This window comes from Cataglyphis hispanica, chromosome 2 (genome assembly GCF_021464435.1).
Source record: "Cataglyphis hispanica isolate Lineage 1 chromosome 2, ULB_Chis1_1.0, whole genome shotgun sequence".
Classification (NCBI taxonomy): domain Eukaryota; kingdom Metazoa; phylum Arthropoda; class Insecta; order Hymenoptera; family Formicidae; genus Cataglyphis; species Cataglyphis hispanica.
In genome coordinates, this window is record NC_065955.1 from 11,895,788 (window position 1) to 11,923,425 (window position 27,638).

Genomic DNA, 27,638 nt, shown 5'->3' on the forward strand with positions numbered 1-27,638 from the left:
GATGTCCAGAGTCTTCTCGCTTTTTATTAACAAAGACAATTTCAATTCTTCATTTTTTATATCTAATTATATTTAATTAAGATACGACGTTGTGCATAGAAATTTAGTTGGCAATCGAAATATCTTGGAAAGATTTATCGATACTCTGTACGCCACATTTTTTTCTTTCTAATCTACTTATAAATCATTTGATTTTACCATTTCGGTGTAATACGGTGTAATAACAGCAATGTGAGCATGAATTAAAAAAAGGTTTAAAATATTGCACGAAAAACTTGATCGTTTATTGCAAATGATTGAACAAATGATAGATATATCGTAATCATAATTTTACTACAACAAACTAATGATTTTTTTGAAAATATATAACATGAAACATTTCGTTTTATTAACAGAATACTTGAGCTATAGCCGTCACGTTACAACTTGCTTTGATTACAATCTTTATCTTGATTCGAGCAAAATATTCTATCTTTGATTTCTTTAATGACATCAATTATCTATGATTATCTGCGATCTGATTAATAAAACTTGCTTTTTAACATATTTTTGAATAACTAATTTTATGCTTAAATTAATAATAACATGTTGAATCGTATTTAATGATATGAATAATCTGACAAATTATTAATCAAAAGAGCGAATCAATGATGCGAGAAAATCTTTTGTTTTTGCTCCAGCCTCAAGCGACTTCCACATTTTCAGTCTCTCGACTCTAACTACGAAACTCTGGACTCTCTATATTTTTTTTACTTTACGTATGTCTCCATTTTCTTTATCTATCTATCTATCTTTATGTACCTGAGTTTTTTATTTTTGCATGCTTGTACATTTGTGTTTGTGATCTTTATAGGTCACCCTCCTGGCCGGTATGGGCACCACGAATTCCCAACTCCTTCCAAAACACGTCTGCACAACCGATTGACTGTCGACCCGACTCCTGTATCGAACCCTTGTCATCGCACCCACCTTCCTTATCGCAGGTGGCTTCCAGAACTAGATTTTGGTCAACGTCTAGCCCTCTCTCTTCGCGTAGCGGTTTGACAGATATGGAAAATGTATCGTCGACGACCAGCATTATCGCGAACAACGTTTATTCGGTCGGAAAGCAACAGCCGCTTTACGCAATCGGCAACGGTTTCTTGAACAAAATGAGCAATTCGCGACCAAACGATTGTGATAACGACGCGAACGCAGACGTCCTAGTGGCGCCCGGTATCTTCAGGATGCCCGACGTGCCGCGACACTCGCGTAAAAATTACGAGAGAGGCAGCTTCGAGACGCGTAACGAACGTAACGCAATGATGAGCTCGATTGCCAAGGAGAATGATCGGCTACAGAATAACGTCTTTCCGATCGCGAAGCCGAGAATTAGCGCCACGGGTTGGCGCGGTATGTCGAAAACCTGCGATTGCATCGAGAAAGGCAAAACGAGTCCGGTCTTGCGACTGGTCGATCAAGCCAGAGCCGTATCCTCTCCCGATCCTCTCCATAGGCCCGACAATCAAAGAGCTCTGCTACATCCCGCGATGACAGCTCAGACCCTCAGGTAGGTTTCATTTATCAGCGAGTTTTCTGTCAGAATTTCGCGATTCTTTTTTTGAGAGACAACCTCAGCAGCGTCTCTGTTTCTCTCTCTCTCTCTTTTTCTGTTTTCTCGGATTTTCTTGGCGTCTTTGTCTATTCCCGTTTTAAGATCCTCATTGACAATTTCACGCCTCGGCTATATTTGATGTTATCTCGATTTGTTAATATCTTGATCGCGAGAGCGTGAAGGAGATATTTCGGAGAAAGGAGATATTTCCGCGAATTGTTTGCTACAATGCTTGAAGATGCGTTGCATTTTACCCTTGCATTAAATCGTCTCTATTCGAAGGTGAGGTCAACTCACTTACAAATCGTTAACAACGATTGTATGTCCGGCATGCCAGAGTAATTGGTGATTCCGTTCTGATGAGCCAGCAGATGCTCGAAGCAACAACTCCTTTGGCGTTTCTCTTCCCTGCACAACACATTTTCTATCTCGAGAAAATTACAAACATTTTGTATTTAAGTTACATTCACTAACCCAGCTTTATCAGCCATTGATTTGTCTTCTTTATTTGTGCATTTATTTTCTTGGTATCTTCTAATTTTCATTTGATTTCATTTATTTTTTTTTTTTGGAGAGTAGAATGCGATATGCGTGTGTGTGTGTGTGTGTGTTTGAGATAAAATAAATAATAATAATTCAATAGGAAAGAATTAAATGACGCGTTCATTAAATTTTCATTTGTAATCATTTTTGCTTAAATCTATCGTTGGAAAATTAAAACATTATACATGATTGTGTGTGTGATTTAATTTATTCGGAAATTATAATATATTTATCAAAAATATGGCTCAACATGTAACAAAAGAATATAAAATATATATCAATTTCTAGGCTATAATCAATAAAAATTGATAAATTGCCAGATAGATTGGAGTTTGATGCCGCTTAATTATTTTCTATATTTTATTTCCATCATACGAATAAAATGACTCATTTTCATTAATCATGAAAATAATGCTCAAGTATTTATCATTCCTATGCCTTTGATGTGAGCTAAATATATGCCGCATATTACATGGCGCAGTTTTCTAGAAAAGGGAAATTATCTAGTGTTGCAATAAGGCGAAATGCGTATCTAGCGCATAGACAAGGAATCTGAAATCAAAGGATGAGTGTCGTTGAAAAAATTGACTATGATCTCTTTATCAATATAATATAAATATTGAATCTATTATGTATATCTCCTCTTCTATTCTGTTTTAACTTAATAAAAATTTTCCATGGTAATAATTTTTAATATTATTATTTATATTATCTCATCTATTTAATATTATTATTTATATTATCTCATCTATTATCACATTTTCGAAATTATAACGAGACTCATCCATGCAAATCCTTAACTATTATGGTGAAATAAACAATCTAAGTATAAATAGATATTTTATAAAATATGGCTAAAGAAAAAATATTTCAGAATTTAATAATTAAGGAAATAATAACAAATTTTTAATTTTTTGTAAACACAGAATTGAGAATACATGTCAGAAAATGAACGTAAAGTGTTACTTAATTAGAATCTGAAATAACGGGTCGCTGTTTTCAATCGGATTATCGAAATTCGACCGTTCTAGTTGAGGAATGATTGTCTATGCGCGTGCAAATAAAAGAGTCCTGAAAAAGGCGTACGCGGCGGCTATGCTTTCAGTTTGGATGGCTTTGTGAATCCTTGCAGGGGTATTGGCGGAGGCCACCGGAAATTGTTGGACGGGGCGGGGGGCAAGCTGGCTACGGTCGCTACCAGTCCAGCAGATTCCGAAGAGTCCTCATTAGGGGTACCGGAAGTCGCTCCACCGAACTCGCAGCATCGAAACAGCATTACCCCACCGTCAGTCCATGCTTTCATCTTACGTATACCTTTTCCTCATGCATATATATATATATATATATATATATATATATATATATATATATATATATATCGCTTTTCATCTCTCATCGCAGAAATATAAAAGCTCTCACTCTCGTTGTATAAATAATGTTTAACATTTGTTCCGGATTATAAATATTGTTTAATCTCAATGATTAATGCATGTTAAGATAATTTTTACTTCCTCTTTCCCTAATTTAGCATGAGCAACGTTTAAAGATTTAAAGATCAAATATTATTATCTGTAAAGAAAAATATTAAAGACCTCATGAATAATTTATGGGGATTTTACTTTCACCAGTTTCGCATATGTTGTATTTGTAAGACATTCGTATTATTATAGACTGTTTATGATAACGTAATGAGAGAGTTTTTACCTCTTCTGGATATTATCGTGTAAAATATTTCGCCGGATTATTTATTTTAATCGCGCCTCGAAATGAAAGTGTGATGAAATGAACCTTGAACTGACCAGTCGGAATTTCCGAGAACGGACGGATCTTAATGAGGCTTAAGTGCTCTCCACGCTCACTGCGGGCGAGCTTTAATGAACGAAATCTAATTTCATCGCGCTTAAAACGAGATGATTTACATTTTGCGGGATGAAGCAGGAGGGGACAGTCAGCATCGTATCATTTTGATAATAAAAATTGTGTGCACGTTAACGGGGCCTGTTGTTAAAATTTGCTTACGCTTTCGAAAAAATGTCGGCTCAGCCGGGCCGGGCATGATCTCTCCGGCAGAGACGATTATTGATGTTTTGCAGCAGGTCTGCGAACTTCTTGCTCGTTATCGCAATCAATTCGAAAAACTTCTGTCTGCATGATTTATCGCATGTTAGAGGCGCACACACGAGACGTATGCTTATCGCACGTGAAATGCGCGATTCTTCCATCGAAACTCGTTCAACGATACTTTCATCTAACACACACGCACTCCTTCAACTTTGCATATATTTCATAATAATAATAAAATATTTTATTGCGAATTTATTTGGATTACTTCACGTTTATATAAATTGTTTCGATTTATATTAAATAATCTTTATTTATATTAAATAGTGAGAATTTTTGAAATCAGTTTACAAAAGGAATTTTCTTTAATAAGAATTTTTGATGCCTAATTTAAGAAATTGCAACAAGTAATTACTCCATTCTCATCGGAATAGTTCTTATAATGTTTACCTTCAAATATAATATGTATATTTAAATTTTATTTTAAATTATATATTGCATTTAAATCCAATTAAATTAATCTAAAATTATTATAATCTGAAAATTGTTATATGCTTTTGCTTTTATTCTCAGAGAACTTTTTCTTTTCGATAATCTTCTTCTTCTTTCGCTAAGAAAATAATTCTATTAGTTCCTATCTCTTGCTTTAATTATATCGAGTTAGCGTTTAATGCATTTATGATAATCATCTCTTTTGCTCTTTCTCTCTCTGCAATCTCTTTCTCTCGCCTAATTAACATTGTTTCTTCCGATTTTTACGCGTATATTTAATTATCTCGATTGTCGCCCGCGCTAAGTGTCTCCCTTATATATATATTGATTATCCCCTCACTCGACAAAGACGCATTTATCTTTTTGTACATTTTTATCGGACACTCATGTTGTACCGCATTGTTTCGCGTTCAATCTTATCAAATGAATGCATTATGTATGTGATATGCACACTCGGCGAACATTCACCTTTTTAATCAGACAGATCCGAGCACATTGGCATGTAATCTATCACATTTCGTATCAACAGTTTTTAATTTTAAAATATGTTTAAACTACGTAATTATTTGCGTAATCATGTTTCTGACATATTATATTTATTGTCTGCGTAAATATAATTGTACAATATTACTTTACTACGGAAAAATCAGCACGAAAAAATCGAAGAAACATATTAAATTATTATATAAAAACTTTATATCTTAGAAATATATTTTATTATTTTTGTATTGTTGTTTATATGTTTTAAAGGAATTTATTCCTCAAATTAAAATTAGAAACTCATCGACGAAGAAAGAAACAATCATTAAAATGATATTAATTTTTCAGATTAATTTCATGATAAAATATAAGAAACGATCATTCAAACCTTATCTCCACACAAGATTGGATGGTTTATTTTATTAAGTATATAACAAATATGTAATTATAACTTATTTCTATCATAAAATCGTAAAGAAACAGATTAATTTTACTATAACAGAAGATTTAAGCTTTCTCCTGAATGTACATGCATGTCAATTTTTATAATCTACATAAGCAACAATGAGAGGAAAATAAAATTAATTGTTATAAACCACATTTTTTTCTTAGATTCTAGCCTTTTGCGTAACTTTATGATTTCATCGAATAGTAATATTAGTATTTTATTTCTGCTTTTCATGCCAAAGTGCTCGTGATTTAATATGACAGAAGATGTCGCGAAGAAAAAATGTGGAGATAATTTGTTGGGATAATCGCGATAATTATTCGCAGAAATCCTTCCGGCGGTTCGGGTCTCAGTGAAACTGGATCCCTAGACCGTGCTAAGGCCGCAATGGAACGTAGGAAAAAAGCGGAAGACGGTACTGGTAATCCTATCCTCTGTAGAGTTGAAGTCACCAGGCCGAATCCTGACTCTCTCATTGACGAACTGCTTAAAGCAACGAATCTGGAGCAAACGGATCTTGAAAGTTCCGAGAGTATGCATTCTTTTTGTCACATTTTTCTGTCAATTCGTTACATAAATCGAGATCCAAATAATAATACTTATAGATAAATTGAAGAGTAAGTAAAAGTAATATTGATAAACGTGAAATAATAATTTAATTGATCATTTCTACATCACACGTGTTTTAATGATATTTTTATTTTATGTATAAGATTCCAGAGATTTTTAAGATTATAAATGTTGTAATTAAATAAAAATTACGTTTTACAGCAACTGGTCTTCAACTCTTTATCGCAAAAGACGGGACGACCGCACTTGGCAGTCACGAGGTGAAGAGCCAAATGCCTGCCGGTGTGTTCAAGCAGGTGGTAATGGAGGAGAACAACAGGTAACACGAAGCTATCACCACGAGACGGCAATATCCAAGACAGTCCAGCGCCACATTCTCTTTGGCCCTGGTGCCGGAGCTCGTCTATGAAGCCTACGAGCCACGGTAGTTAGGAAGACGACGACGATGTCGACGGACAGGAAATCATCGACTCGGAAGAAACAATCAAATGTGATGATCGTATTCTCGAGATAGTGCCGGATTATTCTTTTATTAGATCGTTTGAAATTATTACAAAGAAAAAAGAAAAAAAAATATATCTTGACAAATTTGCGCGAATTGAACTGATATTTGTCCATAGCGCTGGTTGTTCGTACGAAATCCATTGTATTAATTCGCAGGACTGAGATTAATCATCTTGTGAGCGCATGTAAATTCCGTGAAACATGAACAATAATTGAGAAACTTACGAGATATTGTTACAATGTGTTTTAAATGTTTTAATACGGCCGGTTCGAAAGTAAAACATTTATACAGGATTTCGAATTTTTCAGAATTCCGTGTAACGAACGAAATCTGTACGCACAGCGATTGTAGCGAACGATTCATAATGTCAGCCGTGCGTGCGGAGTAGTTAAAGACGATGACAGACAATGGCTGTTTGTAATATCGAGCGAAATAGATGCGTGTTTTCAAAACTAACTCAAAGACAAATACATATACATATTTTCTTCCTTGTGAAATGAAGCACAATGATCCTCGTCAAGCGTGCTTTACGCTTGATAGGAGCGTTAGTCAATGAAGTTTAACTGAGAGAGAGTTACAGTGTAATATAAAGGATTATAGTTACAAAAAAAGAAAATAACAGGCTAAACACGGTCAAGGTCCGACGAAACTTTGCGATGGAAAGTAACATCTATAGGCAAAACTTAAGCGCCAACTTTATTTATTTGTCTATAGCTGTCTATAGCCGACGATGATATCTCGTCACATGTGTAACGTGTGCGGTGTAAAGCTAGAGAAATAAGGGTTACATTGTTATGTGTAAAAGTATTCTTAACAGCATTTCCAATAATATTAGCCAAACGAAGAATGTTTGGTTGATTTTACTGATGTTTCCTTTGAGAATTAATATTTTACAATTTCTGTGTATTCAAAATTTATTTATGTCATATTGTATAGCATATAATTTTTATTTTTTCTGATTAATTTTTTGCGCTGCGATCTTTTATCATTTATGAAATTATTGCGTGAAATTAATTAATTAAAAGAGCAGCGTTCGTTTTTTCGAGTGACGAGCTGAAAGATGAAGCTAATTGAGCTGAAATAAATGAATTAATCAGTTAAAGAAAATATATTATAAAGAAAATAATGTAAATTTATATTTTTTTAGATATTACACAATGTATATATATATTTGTGGAATTACAGAAGTGATCTACGATTTCTTTGTATAATATATTGCTTTTGAATATCTTTGCTTTAAGAAAATAGGATACAGTATTATTCTTCCTGAGCTGTTCGTGGATTTTAATAGATTTCTAAATTCTAAGCGCCATTCTTTGGTGGAAATATAAACTTGGAAATATTTTTTGTGTAATGTAATTTCTCGACTAAATATAATTTACCTAACCATTATTTTATTATCGTGTTCGACGATGGATGTGAATCTTCGTTTCGTCGAACCTTCTCCAAAGGCCCAGTGAATTTTTCAATTGGCGCGTGACCGGCTCTACCCGGTAGAATAATTTGTATATAGTAGTAGAGTAATTGTTATGTAGCTAAATCGCTGGTGTTGTATACATGCATTCTCTCCGTACTCGAGTAATTTATAAGTGCTACTGTATATTGTGCTGATGTATCAAAAAGTATGCTAAAACACGTGTGTGTGCTGCGTATGTGCGTGTGTGTTTACATGTGCCCCTTTTTCGAATGTTTTACGAAAAAGGAAGGATCATTGTGAAATGCGTGTGTCTGAATTGGTTTGGTAAGATAGCGAGTACTTTTAGCGCCCGCGAAGTCCATTTCGCAAATTAGTCTGAGCGTTTTAGTTCTTGCAGTTTGTCGCAGAAAGAGAGAGAGAGAGAGAGGGAGGGAGGGAGAGAGAGAGAGAGAGAGAGAGAGAGAAAGTAGAAGGATGAAATTGTGTGCACAAAAAAAACGCTTCTGTGGAATGCTTCGAAGCCATTTGCCAGTACGGTTTTTCAATACCGATCTTGAATACACTTGAACGATCAGCTAGCGACTTCCTCTCGAGAATTTTCAAAGTATCTCTCGTCGGGTTTAGCTTTCAAGATCGAGTCCGTTTAATTGCACCAGTCTCAGAAAGACTGTAGAAGCAATATTTGTTGGACTACCCAGTGACAGATTTGTGTACCCGATCGTAAATCACATATTTAAAATGAGCAGCCATTACATGCTGCAATGTCGCTGTAATGGTATTGTTTTTCTTATAGATAGATCGATACGTTTCTTCCTGTTGCTGCGTTTTTTTCTTCTTTCTTTTTACGTGTGTACGTTTCTTCTTATATAAATAATATTCGAGTGTCGTTCGATACCACTTTCAATTCTGTACGATCATGACTATATCAATGTCACTTGCGAATTCCATCGTATAAGTGACTTTCGAGTTTCTACTGCTATGGTGGGATCTAGTCCAATCTTGTATATTTCATAAAATAACAGAAAAATTGTTTATCTTTAAAAAATATATGAATAAAAGAACACAATAATTATAATTTTTCTTTATTATTAATATATTTCAAATTTATTATATCAAATTTATTATTCTTTTACATTTTTTGTTTGTTAATATATTTACATGGTTTTCTTTTGATAAAGACAATATGATTGAAATTGTCAATTAGTTAATTTAGAAGTAGAGTTACTGTCATTATCATTATTAAAATAAAGATTGATTCCACCACGTAGTAGCTGCATTATTCGTATTCAATCATAGTGATTGTGAGTTAAAATCCGAGTCGATCCGTAAGCTTCCTTATGGACGCTTTACTTTTTCAAATGATATATGCCGTATAGAGCCTTTTATTTATAAGATACGCGCGATATCAGAGGATTACAGTTTCTCTGTGCGCGTTGCATTCGCCAATTGATGTTAATTATTTTATCAAATAGAATTTCTCTTACGAATTTTTCTCCTAAGTGAGAGACGCTATATTCCTCATTTTTGTACGTCACTATGTTAAGACAAGGAGCAAGTAGGATATCTTTCTTTTGATATTGCCACATTGGTAACGAAGATCGCGAACATCGCGATGACAATTACATGGCCGCAAATAGAATGGCGATGTGCGACAAATTGTATCTCGCTCTCGTTCGCTGTAAACTACGATTCGCAGAAATCACTGTTCGGAGACCGTTTATTTCATTCGCTCAGCAGATATTAATGTTGTGATATTTTATATGATACCGTAATAATAGATACCGTTATTAACTGTATTATTATTGATATATATTGTATTATAACAAAAATAATTTACTTTTATTTTAGAGTCGGCCGCATACACACACACACACAAAAGTCAGCGGTTGTGCTTCCGCGGATCGCATGCGAGGCCGTCTTCCCTGATTTACAATTGTTAATATTTCATCTAATCTTTACTTTGTGAGATGAATACGAAACTTCCATGTGCTGATAATAACATTCTGAAAACCACAATTGTCTCGATTATTGAAGAACCTTCTTCTCTTTCGCACTTGAGGGTGCATAATATATAAAAAATTTACATTAAACTGACATGTTTGTGAACAATTCATGATTAGTAGATTTAGATAGATTTTCCGATAATTATATGATGTCAATAATTTTATATGCACTGAAAAAATGTTGATTTGACTAAATCCATTCAATTAATTATCATTTTGTTAATTGAAATATTTAAATCAAATACAATATATTAAATCTAACATGATATATGTTTGACTTAAATATTTTAATTAACAAGATAGTAATTAGTTGAACGGACTTAGTCAAATCAACAACTTTTTTTTCAGTGTACATAATATATAATTTGATTCGTTATTTAAAATGCTATAAAAGAAAGATTTTGGCCATTGAGTTTTAAAGAAATATTTCTTCGAGTTATATATTAGCTAAAATTAAAGAAACAAAAAATATTTTTTTTTTTTTTTGCAAAACTGCGAACTAATGTCTGGGGGAGGCAAGAATTTTTCTTGTTTGATGAGCTTACACATTATTTTTACGTGATATCAAATACGTGATCAAACGGAAGAATAATGGCCTACAATTAGGAAAGAGTCATTACACTTTCTCTGCTGTATAGACAGATCTGTACGTAATACATCCGAAGACACAGTGTCTTACGTAAAGACAGCAGTACACGCGCGTTATATTATGTGCCGTATTATACAAGCGCGATTTCACGATGTAATCTTTGCATCGTTGCATTTGTACCGATACAAAAACAGATGCGATTTAATTATCTTAAAGAAAGGCGAGCTTGCTTATCGAGGTTTTTTGGTGAAAGCCGTTTATTACATACGCAGGAACTTGTCTGAAAAGCTTTCTCACGCGGTGCATAATGTCCATTATTATGGTGTCCTTATTAATTTAATTGCACGTATTTTGTAAATTATGATCGTATATTTAAAGACATATATTTTTTTGATGCATGTCTTTACGTAATAATGAATGTTAAGTCTTTCATAACTCATTATCATGACGCAAATACAATTTGTGTTGTACATATTAATAATATATTAATTTTAATGACCATATCAATTATAATGAGACTTGTATTAATAATACAAAATCGTATAACAAATAAGGCAAGATCAAAGCAAGAACAAAAGATCAAAGCTTATTGCAATTTATTGTTATTAATATGAAACGCAGTTTCTTGGATGTAATTCCAGTGGTATTTCGTGAAAAAGGAGTGGCGAAGATCATCATTAGACTTTATCAATGTCATTCCTGAAATTCTCCTCTGCAATATTGCCTTGTCGAACAAATATTTTATCTATGTTATACTATGACAAAAAATTTATGCAGAAATTATATTCAGAGTTTGATATATTTTTACGAGACTAAATAGAAAGGGTAGCGGGAAAGAAATATTTATTATTATCGATTATAAATAAAAAGTGTGGAAGTTTCTAAAGTTTCTGTGATTTGTATATGCTCGAAATACGTGTATGCGAAACTATTTTACTGATAAAGTAATAAAGAGCAGACGGTTTTGTTTAAATTTAACGAAACGATGCACGCGGAAACAATTTGCACGAGAATCGCATCATTTCGGCATTTTCCGACTAAAAAAACTCAGCATGAATGTCTTGCACGAACTTACGGGCCCTAATTACAAAGTATCAGGAAATTCAGAAATAATTCGTACAACCATCTAACGGGTGTTATATTACGAAAAAAGAAAAAAATTATTAAATAAAAATAAATTCTATAATATTTGAATCACGTTTCGTCTAGAAGTGAAAAAATATATAATACACACAGTATATTTTCTCTCTCGTTATATGTACATGTGTGCGATATCGTCTTTCTTAAATAGAGAATTTAGCTTCAATATTGTATTTGTAGATATTTATTGTAGACAATTCTTTCTGCGTAAAACATATTTTCATAATAATGAATACATTATAATTATTCAACTTTTCCTGTTAATTCTGGTTATACTAATGCAATTTTACTTACAATCTTCAAAGGATACATCGCGGCTTTAAAAAACTCGCGATGCAGACAGTTTACGCAAACATAAATTCACATAAATTTATGTTTTTTTTCAGATTCACGTAAAACAAAATCTTTTAACATGTTACGCAATAACTATTTATTTTCTAATCATACATTCAATTTTAGTAATCAATATCGATATTTTTTATAAATGATATATTATAAACGATATATCATAAGCACTTATAAAAAAGTATTTTAATAATAATCTTTTTTGTGAGTCAATTTATTATCTCTCGCAACAATGAAAGAAAAATGTTATGTTTTATAATACTTCTTTTTAAATTCATTAATCACTTTTTTCTTAAATCACACACTTTTATTCTTGATGTATTGATGACATAATCGTGATGTACATTCCAAATTGAAGAGATTTTATTTAATGTATTAATATATCATTACATCATGTTATGTTATGAATGGCATTTATTTTCTTTTTTATTAAATTTGTCACTCATGAATGTTAAATGATAAATAAAATAAGAAGAAATTCTTTTAAAACTAATTATTAATTTTAAAAGTTATATAGCAATTTACAAATTTTATTTTCTTTTACTTAATTCTTTTTATAATAATTCCAGATAGAAAAAAAAAGATTTATTTTAATGCATTTTTATTTTATGCGTATTGCATTAATTTTTTTTTCAAATTTGGCTTGTCACTTATGGATATTGAAATAAATGAAGAAAACTAAAAGAAATTTTAAAAAATTTTTAATATCGAAAGATATGAAAAAGTTTATAAACCGATGCCTTTTTACGCAATTTTCTTGCAATATTTTTTGTAAGATTCAGCCCGCAGATTATTAACATATACATAAATAATATAATGTGTTAAATGACGTGGTGGGGTCTCGTTGCGAAAAAGTCGAAGACAGGGACGTCTCGCTTTCTATATTACAAATTTACATTTACTCCTCCTTATGTAGACCAGTTCTCTCTCGGTCGGCGAATCTCGCTGATCAGCGCACCGTCATTGTGCATATCAAAAATATTTGCAAAGAAAACTGCGAATGTTACGCTAACATTTCGCACGAAACGACATCCATCGGTTAAGGGATAACGTTCTTAAAAGCGTCTCCGCTTTATTACATTCTTTCATTATTTTGTTGAAGGGGTGCTTCTCTCATTCGATTAATCGGGAAAAGCTTATCTTGCGCGATAACAAACGTGAATAAAACTCTACTCCTTCGCGCCTCAAGATTGACTTCATGACTGACTGGTATCGGTGTTTGACAGTTCGCAGCGTGGCCGAAGATATAAAAGTGACCTGGTAAAACTTGATGTGCTAAAGCCACATCATGCTGCAACGGCTGTGTCTGTCATTTCTTCTGTGTATTTTCTGCGCAAATTTTGCTACATTATATAGTGTCTCCGCACAAATTGATGTATCAAACGACAATAACATTAATAGCCGTACGATACCCGCTTATGCCGTCGCTTTAAGAGCCGATCTTCTCAATTCGACGATGTGCGCAAAGGAATTGCAAGACTTCCGGGATGCCATCGAGCAACGGATACTCTGGAGTTTGAAGAGTTAGTAAAATCTTTTATGGTAATCCTTATCGATCAAGTACTAGAATGCAAGGCCGGTAGAACAATCACTCGTATAAATCGTTCAACTGTATAAACTGAGATAGTTAAAGTTAATTAAAATTGAATTTATCTTGCCCCTTTCTTTATTTTTAATTGTGAAAAAAAATCGGAGAATCGAATCACACAATTATAATTTCAACTAATTTTTATTGTTTATACATATAACTATCAATATGATAAATTATACAATATCTTTATGTCATGAAAAAAAAGTATTTTCAACATTTTAGATATTTTTATATTTTCTTCTTGATGATTTAAAAACCCTCAAAGGAAAAAAAAAGTTTATATAGTATATAAATGATAATATTCTCTCTGGGATATGAATTGACCAATAAATAAAGTAACTCTTTAATTATATTAGATTAAAAAAAGCAAATTAAATTCTATTAGAGAATGATCCGCTTTATTCAAAGCATAAAGCAAGCTTCATTCCCATAAAATAATTAGTCGAATACATAAATGCACTATCGCCGCGATTATGTCAGGGCACGCGATTTTTTACTCGAACAACTCGCCGAATCAACTTTCTTCGTGTGTTACACAAGGAACACGTTTCCTAGTCATATGCATGCCGGGGAAAAGCGTTCGTTACGCGTGCATACCATATGATTTTCTCTCATTTCATTTCGAGGATCATGTATCTCCAGCCAGGTGAAACACATGCGCCTATTAATGTTCGGGTACATTAGCTAAGAGAGCTACACATACTCTTTTCTAAGTACACAAATTTATATATCCGATAAATGTACTCCCTGTGCGTGTGCTCCGACAGCTTATAATATCTCTTAACACTAGTCGTTGTTTGCTCATGTAAGAAATATTCTAAGCGAAAGTTAATATAAATAAATCATCGTAACTCGCTAAATACATCGTTTTTCGTAGTCGATATTACTTCAGTTAATGATATAATTTCGTAATAGGTACAGAGAGTTATTACTGATTTCTTACCAGTATCATTTTCATCTTGATTTTTTTAAGATGCAGGGATCTCTCCCTGGGGTGCAGAATAATTCTATTTTTTTCTTGATATTTATTTTCATAATCATTATCTTATATGGAACATAATTTTATAATACAACGAATAACGGCAATATTAATGAGTATTTAAGAAATTTGATTAATGCAAGATAAAACCTAAACTGACTATTTTTCACAATGAAAATCTTTTGTTGATTAATTAATAAAAAATAATTTTTCATATATATTTTCGTAAATAACGATTATGTATTATTTCTTTTTTTATTTTCAAGTGTTGGACTCTAGCGGCGCAATTAAATCAGGTTTCCTTTATGGAAATAATTATTGGCTGGGCACCAGTAGCCAGTGCTTCGATACAATGAACACGGATCCTCTGGAGCTTTTAGAGAAGGATTTATTGAATAATACGCTATATCGTGATCCGCAAAAGGAGTTTCCTCCTTTCGAAGTGACTTACTTCGTTGCTTATTTTAGACACAACAGTACTCTTCAGTACCATGTGAATTTACCGAATGAAGTAAGTTTGCAAAATCTTCATAATCTTATAGACGAAAATCATAGAGATGATAGAGAAAGAGAGTATCTCTTTAAAAATATGTCAAGGTATAGATATTAATTTATTGAAACCAGAGTGAAAGAGAGTTTATGCAGATTTTTAAATTTTTATTTTCTCATCGAGTTGCAATAAGGCATTTCTGTGGTTAGCCAATAAATTTCTCGTTTCTTTCCGCCTTCCTGAATTATAGGCGTACTTCAATCAACGCGAGAAGATTAAAGTAATTTGAGTTGTCGTTTATCAATGTTGCTGCAAACGGGTTTGAACAAACGGTTTGCAAACGGTTAGGCCGAATGCTTTAGAATAGTTGTTGACGCAATACCACAAATCCTAAAAAAGAGAAAGTTAGAAATAGTGTACTAGAATATTATTCATAAACACACTTATAATCTTTCGAAGGATTAAACAAATCTTTTTGTTGAACAAATAATCATACTTAAGTCTGTTTTTTGGAAAGAGGTTTGATTCATAAAAATCAAACGGGAATTATATGCCATATTTGCTCAACATTAATACATTCAATATTTGATGTATTTTAACCTTGCACAAATAATGTTACGTCACTTTGCATAACATTATTTGTATAAATATAACGTAATAGTGAATTAAACTTAGTGACTAATTATGCGACAAACATATATTTATGAAAATTAATATAAAAATTTGAATAAATTCTTTAAAAAAGAAGAAATTGTATCATAAAATTTAAATTAATAAATTTAAATTAATAAATTTACTCACATTTTTCATACTAATGAAAGAAATATATATATATATATATATACTGTATAAACTGAGATAGTTAAAGTTAATTAAAATTGAATTTATCTTGCCCTTTCTTTATTTTTAATTGTGAAAAAATCGGAGAATCGAATCACACAATTATAATTTCAACTAATTTTAATATAATTTAAAATAATTTCAATTAATTTTATGATACAATTTCTTCTTTTTAAAGAATTTATTCAAATTTTTATATTAATTTTCATAAATATATGTTTGTCGCATAATTAGTCACTAAGTTTAATTATATATATATATATATATATATATATATATATATATATATTTATAATTTTTTAAATATATAATGTATACATAAATATTTAATGAAATAATTAAAAACAAAAGATAAATTAACGATGAATTTATAATAAGTATTCTTCGGTGTCTAATGCATATATTATTCAAAATTCATTTTTTTATTATAAAATTTTAAAATCCAGATACTAATACAACATATACATTCTCCAAAATGGATAGGCCATGTAAAAATGCACACATTCTGTATATATTTGGTATTAAAATATTATATAAAAGAAATTTTCCTTTAGGATTTGATTACGCTCGGTCTCTGTTTACCAGCATCGTGCTCTATAAACGAGTTAAGCTTCATTTTGAAAAGGATATTTCGCGATAGAGCTTTCTTAATCAATGATCTCTATTCCATGGACTTCAAACTGGTCGAAATTAAAGATGTAAGGGATGATCATCAATGGCTATTTAGTGGTTCGGTACTTTTCATCTGGTACGTTGAAAAAAAATATAAAGCTAGTAATTATGAGTACATAATAGAAACGAATTTTCAGTTAGCTTTGAAAAAAGCCTAAAAAAATTAAGAGAAAGAAAAAGAGACAAGTGAGAAAAGTTTTATACTAATTAACTTTATCTTTGCAGTATTGTTTTAGTACTTGATATTTCCATGATGATAATCGGAACGACATATGATATATTCATATATCAAAAATATTTAAATACAAAGAATAAAACTATTAAAGCTAGTGAGTATCACACGTCCAAAAATTTTTTATCTTTTTCGAAAGCCTATTATTTTACATTATTTTAATAAAAGTCAGTAAAACATTTTTTGTGTATAATAAATATAATATAAATGTAAGAAATATACTAATACATATGTATAATATATAAATGTAAATGAATAATAATGGGAAAAAAATATTAATTTTCTGACATTTCATAATTTAATCAAAGCATCGTGATTTTTATATTAATGTATATTAAAGATTTTAAATTACAATTTAGTTGGCGAAAACACAGCCGAGGAGATGAAAATGGCAATGTCTTCACATAGGGAAAATAAAATCTGGAAAGTGCTAATATGTTTCTCCATTTACACAAATTCGAAAACAATATTTAACACAAAGATAGACAGTAAGTCGATACCCGTCATTCATGGATTAAAATTTTTAAGCATGGTTTGGATAATCATGGCCCACTCCACATTATACACAATGGATTATCTCGGCAAGTGATTTGGAAAAGGAATTAATATTATCACTTCTTCTGTGACTCTCTTATTTTTTCATAACGTATATAACAAAAATAACGAAAATTATCCCATTATTACATAGACAATAAAGTATGGTCTTGGAGAATCAGCAAAGGCTTTTTCATTAAGATAGTGGACAATGCAACCATGTCGGTCGATACCTACTTCTTCATAAGCGGCTTCTTGGTGGCCTATTTATATCTGAAGAACGTAATGGACAAAGAACGAATTGAACCGATTAATTACAGAGCGAATTTAAATGAGTTCTTTGTATCCGTAATAAGAAGATATATCCGGTATGTTTTCTTTTCATTATCTTCTGAATTGCATAGACAATAAACAAAGACAATTAATGTGATCAAATAATGAGCAAAATAAGAGAGCGTAGCAAGGAAATAATTTAAAAATCATATTCATTATATATGGATTAGATAATGTAAAATTCCTTACGGATTTGTATTTGAAAATTCTCATTTTTAAGGCTGACACCGGCTTTCATGATAATGGTAGGAATATTGCAATTAAACTCGGGTTGGTATAACAAAACTTCACAGTTTTACATGGAAGAGAGACCGCATGAGATTTGTGAGAAATACTGGTGGAGAAATCTTTTGTACATAAGTAATCTGTTCGATCATAGGGAATTGGTATGTAAACGAGTTTAATTAATAAAAGCGATCTAATATTCTCATATCGGTCAAAAACCTTATCCAAGCACAAATCTCTTAATTATGTCTCTTTTCTTGCAGTGTATGAGTTGGAGTTGGTATCTAGCTAATGATATGCAATTCTTTATAATCGGTATAACGCTACTGATTTTGTCTACCATGTAAGTTTTAATTAACTATTTCAACTCGTATGTATTATGTGACTGTGAGGCATATTTAAATAAATACGATTTGCGAATTTCAGATACTTTTACACAGCTGCTTTCATATTGATCGCATTTTTAATAGGCTCGATTGTATTGAGCGGTTACATTTCATACATCCATGAATACGTTCCGATGTGAGTTAGAAAAACATTCTGTTAATCATTTTTACGAGAGTAATTAATTAAATAAATGCTCTTTTTATTGTTACAGATTGAGCGAAATGTATAAACTTTTAGATGTCCTATACTATCCGCCGTGGATAAGGATAGGTCCATATATTATTGGAATAATTGCAGCTTATATTTTAATAAGACTAAACAAAAAGATGACCATGAAAAGGGTAAAGTATAATTTATACTATTTATGTAAATTTTTGTAAATGTAAGCTTGATATTAAAAAAAAAAAAACTCAATTGAAATAGAATTACATACTCAATGAGGATTTATTAAGTGTTTATAAATTGATTAATATAAAAAATATAAAAAACGAACTGTGTTTAACTTTTAGCTTCCAGATATTACTGTCATTGTGCAATAATATTTTAAACTTAAATTTCAGTCAACCTTAATTTTATGTTGGTGCCTGGGCAGCTCTTGCAACATTTTCGTATTATTCGGCCTTTACAATCGAAACATATCTGTTCTGTCAACTGCTATCTATGTCGCGTTAAGCAGAACAATTTGGGCCATAGGCATAGCATGGATTGTCATAGCATGCGCCACTAAACACGGAGGTTGGTTCACTTAATAATAATGTTTTGTCGAATCTACATAAACAAAGTTACCTCATAATATATTATGTGTAACTTATATATTAACAACGTAATATATTATGTGTAACAGCCCCCTTTAATTTCGGTTTTAATTCACGCATCAATGAACATTGTTATAATGAATGATACATAATTCAATAATTTAGAAAAATATTATTCCCCGATCATCTCAAACAGTTTTGCGACTTTCTTTGTAGGTATCATCGGACAAGTGCTATCGTTCAAAGTCTGGATCCCTCTTAGCAGACTCACATATTGCGCTTACCTTTTGAATCCTTTCATCATACATTCGATTAATTTGCATGACGAATCGTCCGTTCATTTGGAGTTTTTAACCTTGGTAAAAAAAAGAAAAAGAAAGAAAAAAAAACGTTCAACATCAACAGGGCTTATCGCAGTTTTTGTTTTCAGGCAAACAAATTTATGGGACAAGTTGTAATTACTTACTTTTGCGCTTATGCATTATCCTTAATGGCAGAAACGCCATTCATCATGCTAACACGTATGCTAGTCCAATCTCGCAGTAAAAGAAAATGTAGGAGGAACGAGATTGTAATTTCGCATACAAAATTGTGAGAAATACTGTTAATATTATTAATACGTAATTAACATAAATAGTTTAATTATTGTCGTATATCTCCGAAAATTATATCCTGGATAAAAAAATAAATTCGACTTTTAAAAGACATGCAACAGTATTCCGCTATAGAAAATTTCGATATCGATGAAGCTAGATATATAGTTTACATCGGTGTTCAAATTACATAGAAGGAGTGTTGCACTTTATACGGTTGCGATGAATTCATTGAACTTCAGGTAATTGCGCATGACTCTAGATTTATCTTTATCTTTATAGAGTGTGGGTGTATTTTACATAACATCCACAAGCATGTATCAGTCAAAATATCTTATACTTGCTCAAGTATAAGTAAAATCAAAGTAGATCAAGAGTTTACAGCTCATTTACAAAACTACAAAGATTATCAGACGATCCAAGTTCCCAGCGGCGCTATGTGTGAACCGGGGAATGTATTCTGGGTGGCGCCGGCGAAGTTACAGATCGATTCGCTCGAGAAGCTTGTTCGCGCCGGCCTTCCTCCAACTGCTTCTCGAGTTGCTCTTTTAAGACTAGAAGTTCTCTTGTTCTTTGATAGACCGGATCCTTGAAACAAAAATAAATTCATGTGTTTTGAAGATGTTTGCATAATTCATAAACTATTTATCGAAATAATCTTAGATAGGTAGAACTTAACGTACCTGCTGCCGCATGCTAGGATTCCACCTGCAGTATAGACTCTTCCACGGTTTGATGTATCGCATACTGGCGACTGGCATTAGGACAAGTTGATAATTTGTGCCAGATCGATAAAGAGGATTCAGATAGAGAGGTAATTGACTATTGGTATATGACCAGAGAGAGACTGTTCTTTGCTTCACTTGTTCTTGTACTCTTTCGCGTTCACTGTAAATTGTTAATAATGTAACTCCCGAAAAAGTGTGAAACAAATATATATAATATAATATACCTGCTGAACAAGAACGTGCCGAATCTGCAAGAATAAAGATGATCGACAATGGTAATTAGGAAATGTTCGTTGAATTCGAAAGCGTTAGGGAATTGACGCGTTATTTGCCAGACGCAATCAATAAATTGTAAAAATACTGGTGATCTATCTGCATCGCTGTGATGTTCGTCTCCATGGCCTATCCTCTAAAAAAATTTTTGTATAAATTATTATAAACATGACAGTAACATAAGATATCGTAAAAATGTATATAAATCATTGCAAGCTCTATATGACTTTAAAAAAGTTTGATATCATGATACCTGTTGAAATTTGTGTCCAAAACTAAGCCATTCCTTTTCTATTAGAACCTCGAATCCCTTAACTGTTCTATAATATGGATCTAACATTAGCATTGCAAGAGCTGTAAGCTAAAAAAAAAAAGATAGTTACGGTAATATAAATGCAAATTTTAAAATAATATTGTTTAGAATTAAAGAATATTTACCTGTGCTGTTCGATCCCAACCATCAGAACAGTGAACCAAAACAGAAGTCTTGTGATTTTCGACTTTATCCACAATTCTTACAGCCCCAGCAAGAACACATTTGATATGTTTGAGCCACATTGTCGATTCTATGCCCGACAACCATCGAGCTTCATCGATTGTGGGGAAACATAATTCTGGAATAGAGTGTGTGTATATGTATATATATGTATATATACATATATATAATGTATCAAATAAACATAACATTACATAAGAAGATAAATCGTGATGAATACCTTTTAATTTTCTAAGACTCTCTCTCATGACGTGTATATTATGAATATCGAGAAAAACCAATTCCGCATTTTGATAAGCATCTTCACTCTCGTATCCGCCGCCTTTCGCCTTGTTCGCTATCGCGTTCGGCATCGGCCGCGCGTCCATAATGAAGAGTTTGTGACTTTGTGCGTTAGCGTCCATTATCAACTGGACATATCTCTCATCCTCACGACTCCGTTTGCCGCCAACGCCTACTAATGGCTGCGCGCAACGAGTTATCGTCGCTTGGCTTTCCGGATGAATCCACGAGAGGACCGGCAGTCTTCCTCTACTTCTAAAAGACGCGGATGCTTGAAGATCCTCATCAGTTGCTGCGGCAGGTACTGCCCAGACAGCTGGATAACTATCACACAGCGAATATGTGTCGTTGATTTTGGATATTTTCCACATATCATTATTTACACCCTGAAATTCGACGAGAACAAATGTTAAAGTTGTTTATCAATAATATCGAAAACAAATATTAAAGTTGTTTATTAATAATGTCGTTAAATTAATATTAAATTAATATTAAATATTTACAAAACTTATGTACTTTTGAGATAACTTCGAATTTTAGATTGAGCGTCGATTTCTTGATATGTATTATTACATACCATTCTCTTCAGCTCTGCGATAGGCTCGTAAACATTCCAACCATTTTCAGAGAACGTTTCAGAGTATTCAAAGGCGAACAAAGGTAGCTTGTGAGATAAAGGAAAAGAATACTGTTGTAGCTTCTCAAACACATCTCGTCTAGAATGATTCTCCTGTTTGTGCGCAAATCTGAGATTCCTCATGTCTTTACAAAATACTTCGATTCCGTAAGAATTTTCCCCTCTACTCGATGCACCGCCAACTTTCTCAATTCGGCTAACAACACCCAATGGCACTTCAACAATGTAAGGCGTTTCTCGATCTATACTACGAAAATGGAGCTTATAGTTTGTAACACTAAGAATCCCCCTGGCAGGACCCGAGTAAGGACACAAGTATGTGACTTCGTGCGGAATGCCTTGCATCCGCTCTCCATTCAAGAGTGGTGGTCCCGTATCCCCTCCAGACAAATTCTAATCAGAATAACAAAATAATTGACCAATCATACAGATATTATGCAATAAGAACATAGATTTTCTAGCATAACTTCAACAGAATCAATGATACAAATAAAATATCGTAAAGTAAAAGTGAAATGATAGGGAAATATTTTTTACACAACAGAACATATTGCATTTCAACAAAAATAACCTTCAAAATAAATGCAAATTAAAAAACGCCATAATTGCGCAAAGAAAAACAAAAACTGTGTTTGAAAATTCATTACACAAAACTCACTTTTACTTGATTATCTTTTTTAGCCTCCAGAGCAGAGACTATGTTATTATCTGTTGAAGTAGAGCTTGAGGAAAAACTTTTTGAATGTGATGCTTTTTCCCAACTCTCCTAAAGAAATTGTGAATCCATTTCAGAATTCAATAAATAGAATGATGTAACTGTATATATTTATTGACTTTAATTTTAATCACAATTAACAATTGTTCATACCGATTCTTGGCCCATTTTCGAATTAAGCGAGCTGCTCTTGCTATCCGAGTTGAGGGAATCTGAACTGGCATTCTTTGAGTTACTTTGCTCCGTATTGAGAAGTTCTGCACTGCCTCTCTTTTCCATACTTGTATCAAAGATAGTTGCAGATCTTTTACTTTCGTTGCAACAACATTCTTATATTTATAATTTCATTTACAACTATCCATGAGGTTGTACAATCTATTTGTACCTATAATGGATTATATTTTAAAATATGTTAAAAATAGACCATTAATAGTTAACGATGCTAATTTCTTGTAAACTGAGCCATTTCAAGAATGTTAAATTAATCAAAATAACAATATCTTATATGAATCTTAAATCAGACAAAGAATTTACTTATTAAGTTCAAATACGAATGAATAAAAATATAAGCAATAAAATTTATGCGTTTTCATACATTCTGACTTCAAAATCTCTGTGAGACATAACCTCACAAAACTCGCAATACGCGAGATAATTTAAGAAGATAACATCGATCGACCAGCAACGGGATTATATTAAAACGCGTAAACGATGCGTACTCTCGTTCAAAACTTACGACAAAGGGAAAATTTGAGAGAACGATACGAGAAACCGAGATTGGAAGCGAATCATGCCGAGCCACGCCCGGAACGAGATCCGCTTTTTATTATTCCTCGAGACACGCCAGAATCTCAGTCAGTGTCAATCACCGGACAAACGACGAGTATGCGGAACTTGCCTCTGACATGTACCTTACGCGATATATATAGCCCGCGACTGTTCGCTCCTGTCAGTGCAGCAGTGTACTTTTGACAGACGCTGCCATCTTGCAAATAATCGCCGGCAGGTGATGCTGCTGTTCTCGCTCTCTCTCTCTCTTCTCTCCACGTGTATCGCGCACCTGTTCGAAAGGTCGAGAGAACCTTATCTTGTCCAATCATAATATTCGACATAAATATTTACGATCTGCTTCAAAAATATAAACAAATGTTCCATCACTAGAATTACAAGGTTGTGCGTTCGATTTATGAGCAATATCATATAAATCATTTTTGATTTCAAATGACAAGTTGATAAATCGATAAGTACATATCTCGACTCGATAAAATTATAGAAATTAGAGAAATTAGTATATGTGTAATGCGATGTAACAAAATAAAAATTCAAATAAACTTTGCAATCATATCAATGCGTTAAAGTTGTTATGAAACTGTTCTCCGATTCTAAAATTAATAATATTATCATTTTAGGGAAAGATTGATCTATGAAGGTAACGAGAAGAAAGCATCTTCATGGACGCAAATAATTCTTCGTATCGTTAGGAAATCTCTCAAAAGGCGGCTTCGATAAATGCATTTCTTGACAAATTACGATAATAAACTTATTTCAATGCGATTTCGTACATGTGTTATGAGAAAACGCTGATTCACTTCGATTCGAAAGAAATTTCCCACCAGCAGGATAGTGCGTCTTCTCCTTTGGAGACTAAATGCGATTACATCCGTATCGTACGGGTTTCGGGATGCCTAAATCTTATTAAGTGTCAAATCGGATTACATGCCAACTCTATTTGGTGCTTGTTATTCGCACTCACGGACGATCACATACAACTCCGTGAGTACCACAAACAATTTGTAAACCGATCGATAATATTCAATTTTGTCGTCAATATGGAATTTTCAAAAGTAAAAAATAATATTTTAATAAACTAAGTTATTTTCTTTTTTATATGACGAAAGAAAAAATACAATTAATTTATTATATGTTGCATTTGAAATATAATTGGTCATATGTATCAGATTATATTTATAAGCAAAAAATTATAAAAGAAACATTGGAGTGTTGAAAGATCACTAGACTAGTATAATTGAGATTGAACTTTCACAATGTAGGTAGATAATCGAACTCTATGTTCAATTTGAACTGAACTTTGAAAAAAATCTAATCTGAAACTTATCGTCAAACTCTTAAAAAATTTGAATAAGTTTCTATATACAAAATTATATAAGATTATTCGACTTTAATGCGTATATATATATATATATATATATATATATATATATATATATATATATATATATCATGATATATCAAATTTTTTAAGAGTTTGACGATAAGTTTCAGATTAGATTTTTTTCAAAGTTCAGCTCAAATTGAGCATAGAGTTCGATTATCTATCTACATTGTGAAAGTGATATATATATATATATTTCAATTGGTTTCCTAGAAGATAGAACATGTCAGTAAACATGCTCGATGTGATAAATTGTAACTGCGACTATTGCAGTCGTTATAAATCTTGCATCTTTCACGTACGATTGCAACATACTGTTATTAATTACATCGTCAGCATTGTAGTAGCTAGGCAGATAGATATGTAGGTATGTCTAACTACGAAGTTACGATGTCACACGATCACGTGCCGTACACTCCGGTTGCGACGTATTTGCGACGACTATTGCAACTTATTGCAATGACAACGACACTTCCTCCAATCTCTTGTTATTATTCATCTGCAAAGACAGTGATGAACGCACGAAAGAGACCGCAATTGTATATGTATAGGGAGAAATTGTGAATTTATTTGTAAAAAAGGAGGATTGTTCGACAGAACAAAAAGTATAAGATCGACAGTTCGAGAGTGATGCAGCGAGTTTGATTATATATATATTCCATATGTATATATAGAGCGTAATCGCGCGCGTAACATGAAATATAAAATTCTCATCATCAACTATATTATATATAGTTAACTTTAAACATGGTCAACATATAAATATACAGTCATCACATTAAGTTAAACATATCCATACAATATACGTACAGCGAATCTATACACAGCGTATAATTATAAGAATTTTTTATAATTTCAATCTCTTCTTTTGTTCATTTTTTTTTTAGATGCACTTATGTACCTTTATACACACACACACACACACACACACACACGCACGCACGCACGCACGCACGCACACACACACACACGTGTATTCCTATGCACATACATACTTTCATACATTCGTGTACACATATATATTCTCGTCGTGTATAATATACATGTAATGTACAAAATGTTCTGGTCGCGTGTGTTTCCACCCGTGAAATATTCACGTGAGTACTTGGAGACGCTAGAAAAAGAGGAAATCAGAAATGGAGTAGACGAATAAGATATATCGCGTACGCACATTCCGAGTCCTCGCGTCAATACAGAAGTATAGAAGAACAAAGTACTGTTTCGGGCGGACAATACGCGTAGAGCCCTTACGTTTGCATTCACATTCGCTTGTATAACATTTTGGCACTTGTAACGAAGGCTATTCTATTCCTCATGCGCGCGAATTCACGCGAAACGGTACTTCCCTCTTCTCATTCCTTTCCTCGAGATGATACTCAGATCGGATGACTTAGGCCATCATCGATGTCGTCGCATGCTTCCCAAAATCTTAGAAAAATCATTACCGAGAAAAAGCGCGAAAGCTTTAACGAACACAGAATACGATTCGTATTCTCATTGTCTAGTTCATTGTTTTCATTTTTACTTTCCTTCTCATCATCTTTCCTCCTTTCCTCGCCTTCTTCTATTAGTCATCACACGAAGAAAGCGTCTCTCCGTCTTTTCGTCCTATGAGTCTCTCTTCAAAGACCATTCTCATCGGGGGTACCTCCTCGATTCTCTCCGCAAAGTTCAGTCTTATCTCGTCGATCGCTGCTCCCATCCCGGTCACGTCATCTGCGCGGCGTTAAAACCCCGTCTCCTCGCGGGCGCAGCAAAGTGCTGGGGATTGGCGGCGATTTGAAAGTGCTGAACATACGGATTGTTTCTGAGAACGTTGCCGCCAGGCGAGCCGGTCGAGTACTGAGGCGCGACGGTAATTATACCGGTCTGCTGCAGGTACTGTTCGCGATAGAGCGCTTGCTGCGTCACGTATTCACCGTTCATCGGATTCTGGCCGTAATGGATCTTCTTCGGCTGCTGCTGTTGTTGCTCGGCCGTGCTCACGACCGAGCAACACTCCTTACTGTAGCTGTCCTGAACGTAGCGCGATCCGATCGGCGACCCGCAGCCACCCGGCGGAGTGGCCGTCTTCACGCTCTGCGTCGGACTCTGGGTGATGGACTCGAGCACGTGCCGCGGCATATTCGGCGACGGACAGTAGTGGCCGCTGTCCTGCAGCCCGTCCACGCGATTCGCGTTACGCACAAAAATCGGGGCGCTCTCCGGCCTGCCACCCACTATGTTCCTCATACCCTCACGGTCCTTGGCGCTCAGGTTCTGACGGGGACTGTTCAGTGCGGACGCACGACTCTTCTGATTAGACGGCAAGGCGGTGTTGTCCAGATCGGAGACGCTGGACCAAGTGACGCTGGCTAGCTCCCAGCGGCGCAACAAACTGGTCACTCGCTCAGCTCGATTAGTTGTATCGAGACTCTCGTCGTAATCCGGACCCTGAAATTTGACAAAAAACTTGCAGAGAAACAAAGAGAGACAGAGAGAGAGAGAGAGAGAGAGAGAGAGAGAGAGAGGGGGGA

At 33.4% G+C, this 27,638-nt stretch overlaps 4 protein-coding genes across 13 annotated transcripts in view; 2 read left to right on the top strand and 2 right to left on the bottom strand.

Moving 5' to 3' along the window:
- LOC126858908 (protein FAM102A) overlaps positions 1-9,179 on the top strand; it is a 59,316-nt gene extending 50,137 nt beyond the window's left edge. For 2 of the 5 annotated variants that reach the window (XM_050609598.1, XM_050609599.1), the window contains exons 7-10: positions 681-758; positions 854-1,549; positions 5,945-6,150; positions 6,390-9,179. In XM_050609598.1, coding sequence (XP_050465555.1) covers positions 681-758; positions 854-1,549; positions 5,945-6,150; positions 6,390-6,511 — 1,102 coding nt within the window. In that variant the 3' untranslated portion in view covers positions 6,512-9,179. Of the gene's footprint in view, positions 1-680; positions 759-853; positions 1,550-3,242; positions 3,423-5,944; positions 6,151-6,389 lie in introns of all 5 variants that reach the window. The other 3 variants (XM_050609600.1, XM_050609601.1, XM_050609602.1) reach the window with 3 other exon arrangements.
- Positions 9,180-13,115: 3,936 nt separating this feature from the next.
- LOC126858906 (nose resistant to fluoxetine protein 6-like) lies at positions 13,116-19,930 on the top strand. Its single transcript, XM_050609592.1, has 13 exons — positions 13,116-13,710; positions 15,024-15,268; positions 16,642-16,835; positions 16,985-17,088; positions 17,351-17,572; positions 17,680-17,893; positions 18,079-18,244; positions 18,347-18,426; positions 18,510-18,605; positions 18,682-18,811; positions 19,031-19,205; positions 19,442-19,584; positions 19,656-19,930. The coding sequence occupies exons 1-13, from the start codon at positions 13,476-13,478 to the stop codon at positions 19,818-19,820; spliced, it is 2,169 nt and encodes a 722-aa protein (XP_050465549.1). The 5' UTR covers positions 13,116-13,475; the 3' UTR covers positions 19,821-19,930.
- A 131-nt stretch (positions 19,931-20,061) lies between these two features.
- LOC126858909 (myotubularin-related protein 2) lies at positions 20,062-23,999 on the bottom strand. 4 transcript variants are annotated; one of them, XM_050609605.1, is made up of 10 exons: positions 23,861-23,999; positions 23,103-23,334; positions 22,893-23,000; positions 22,175-22,627; positions 21,536-21,983; positions 21,258-21,433; positions 21,073-21,180; positions 20,771-20,955; positions 20,502-20,706; positions 20,062-20,406 (listed from the first exon to the last, which is right to left on the bottom strand). In XM_050609605.1, exons 2-10 carry the CDS (start codon positions 23,226-23,228, stop codon positions 20,254-20,256), a joined length of 1,962 nt encoding a protein of 653 aa, XP_050465562.1. In that variant the 5' UTR covers positions 23,229-23,334; positions 23,861-23,999; the 3' UTR covers positions 20,062-20,253. The 4 variants fall into 4 exon arrangements, with proteins under 4 accessions (XP_050465562.1, XP_050465561.1, XP_050465560.1 ...); XM_050609604.1 differs by having other exon boundaries at positions 23,848-23,971; XM_050609603.1 differs by having other exon boundaries at positions 23,686-23,943.
- A 1,669-nt stretch (positions 24,000-25,668) lies between these two features.
- Positions 25,669-27,638, bottom strand: part of LOC126858918 (uncharacterized) — a 43,220-nt gene continuing 41,250 nt past the window's right edge. For 2 of the 3 annotated variants that reach the window (XM_050609656.1, XM_050609655.1), the window contains one exon: positions 25,669-27,555. In XM_050609656.1, coding sequence (XP_050465613.1) covers positions 26,830-27,555 — 726 coding nt within the window. In that variant the 3' untranslated portion in view covers positions 25,669-26,829. The remainder of the gene's footprint in view (positions 27,556-27,638) is intronic. The other variant, XR_007688732.1, reaches the window with a different exon arrangement.

Coding starts and splice junctions, on each gene's coding strand:
- LOC126858906 (XM_050609592.1), top strand. CDS start 13,476: ATGCTGCAACGGCTGTGTCTGTCATTTCTTCTGTGTATTTTCTGCGCA. Junction 17,894..18,078: donor GTAATAAGAAGATATATCCG/GTATGTTTTCTT, acceptor CTCATTTTTAAG/GCTGACACCGGCTTTCATGA. Junction 18,812..19,030: donor AAAAGATGACCATGAAAAGG/GTAAAGTATAAT, acceptor CTTAAATTTCAG/TCAACCTTAATTTTATGTTG.
- LOC126858909 (XM_050609605.1), bottom strand. CDS start 23,228: ATGGAAAAGAGAGGCAGTGCAGAACTTCTCAATACGGAGCAAAGTAAC. Junction 21,984..22,174: donor TCGCAGAGCTGAAGAGAATG/GTATGTAATAAT, acceptor GTCGAATTTCAG/GGTGTAAATAATGATATGTG. Junction 21,181..21,257: donor GTTGGGATCGAACAGCACAG/GTAAATATTCTT, acceptor TTTTTTTTTTAG/CTTACAGCTCTTGCAATGCT.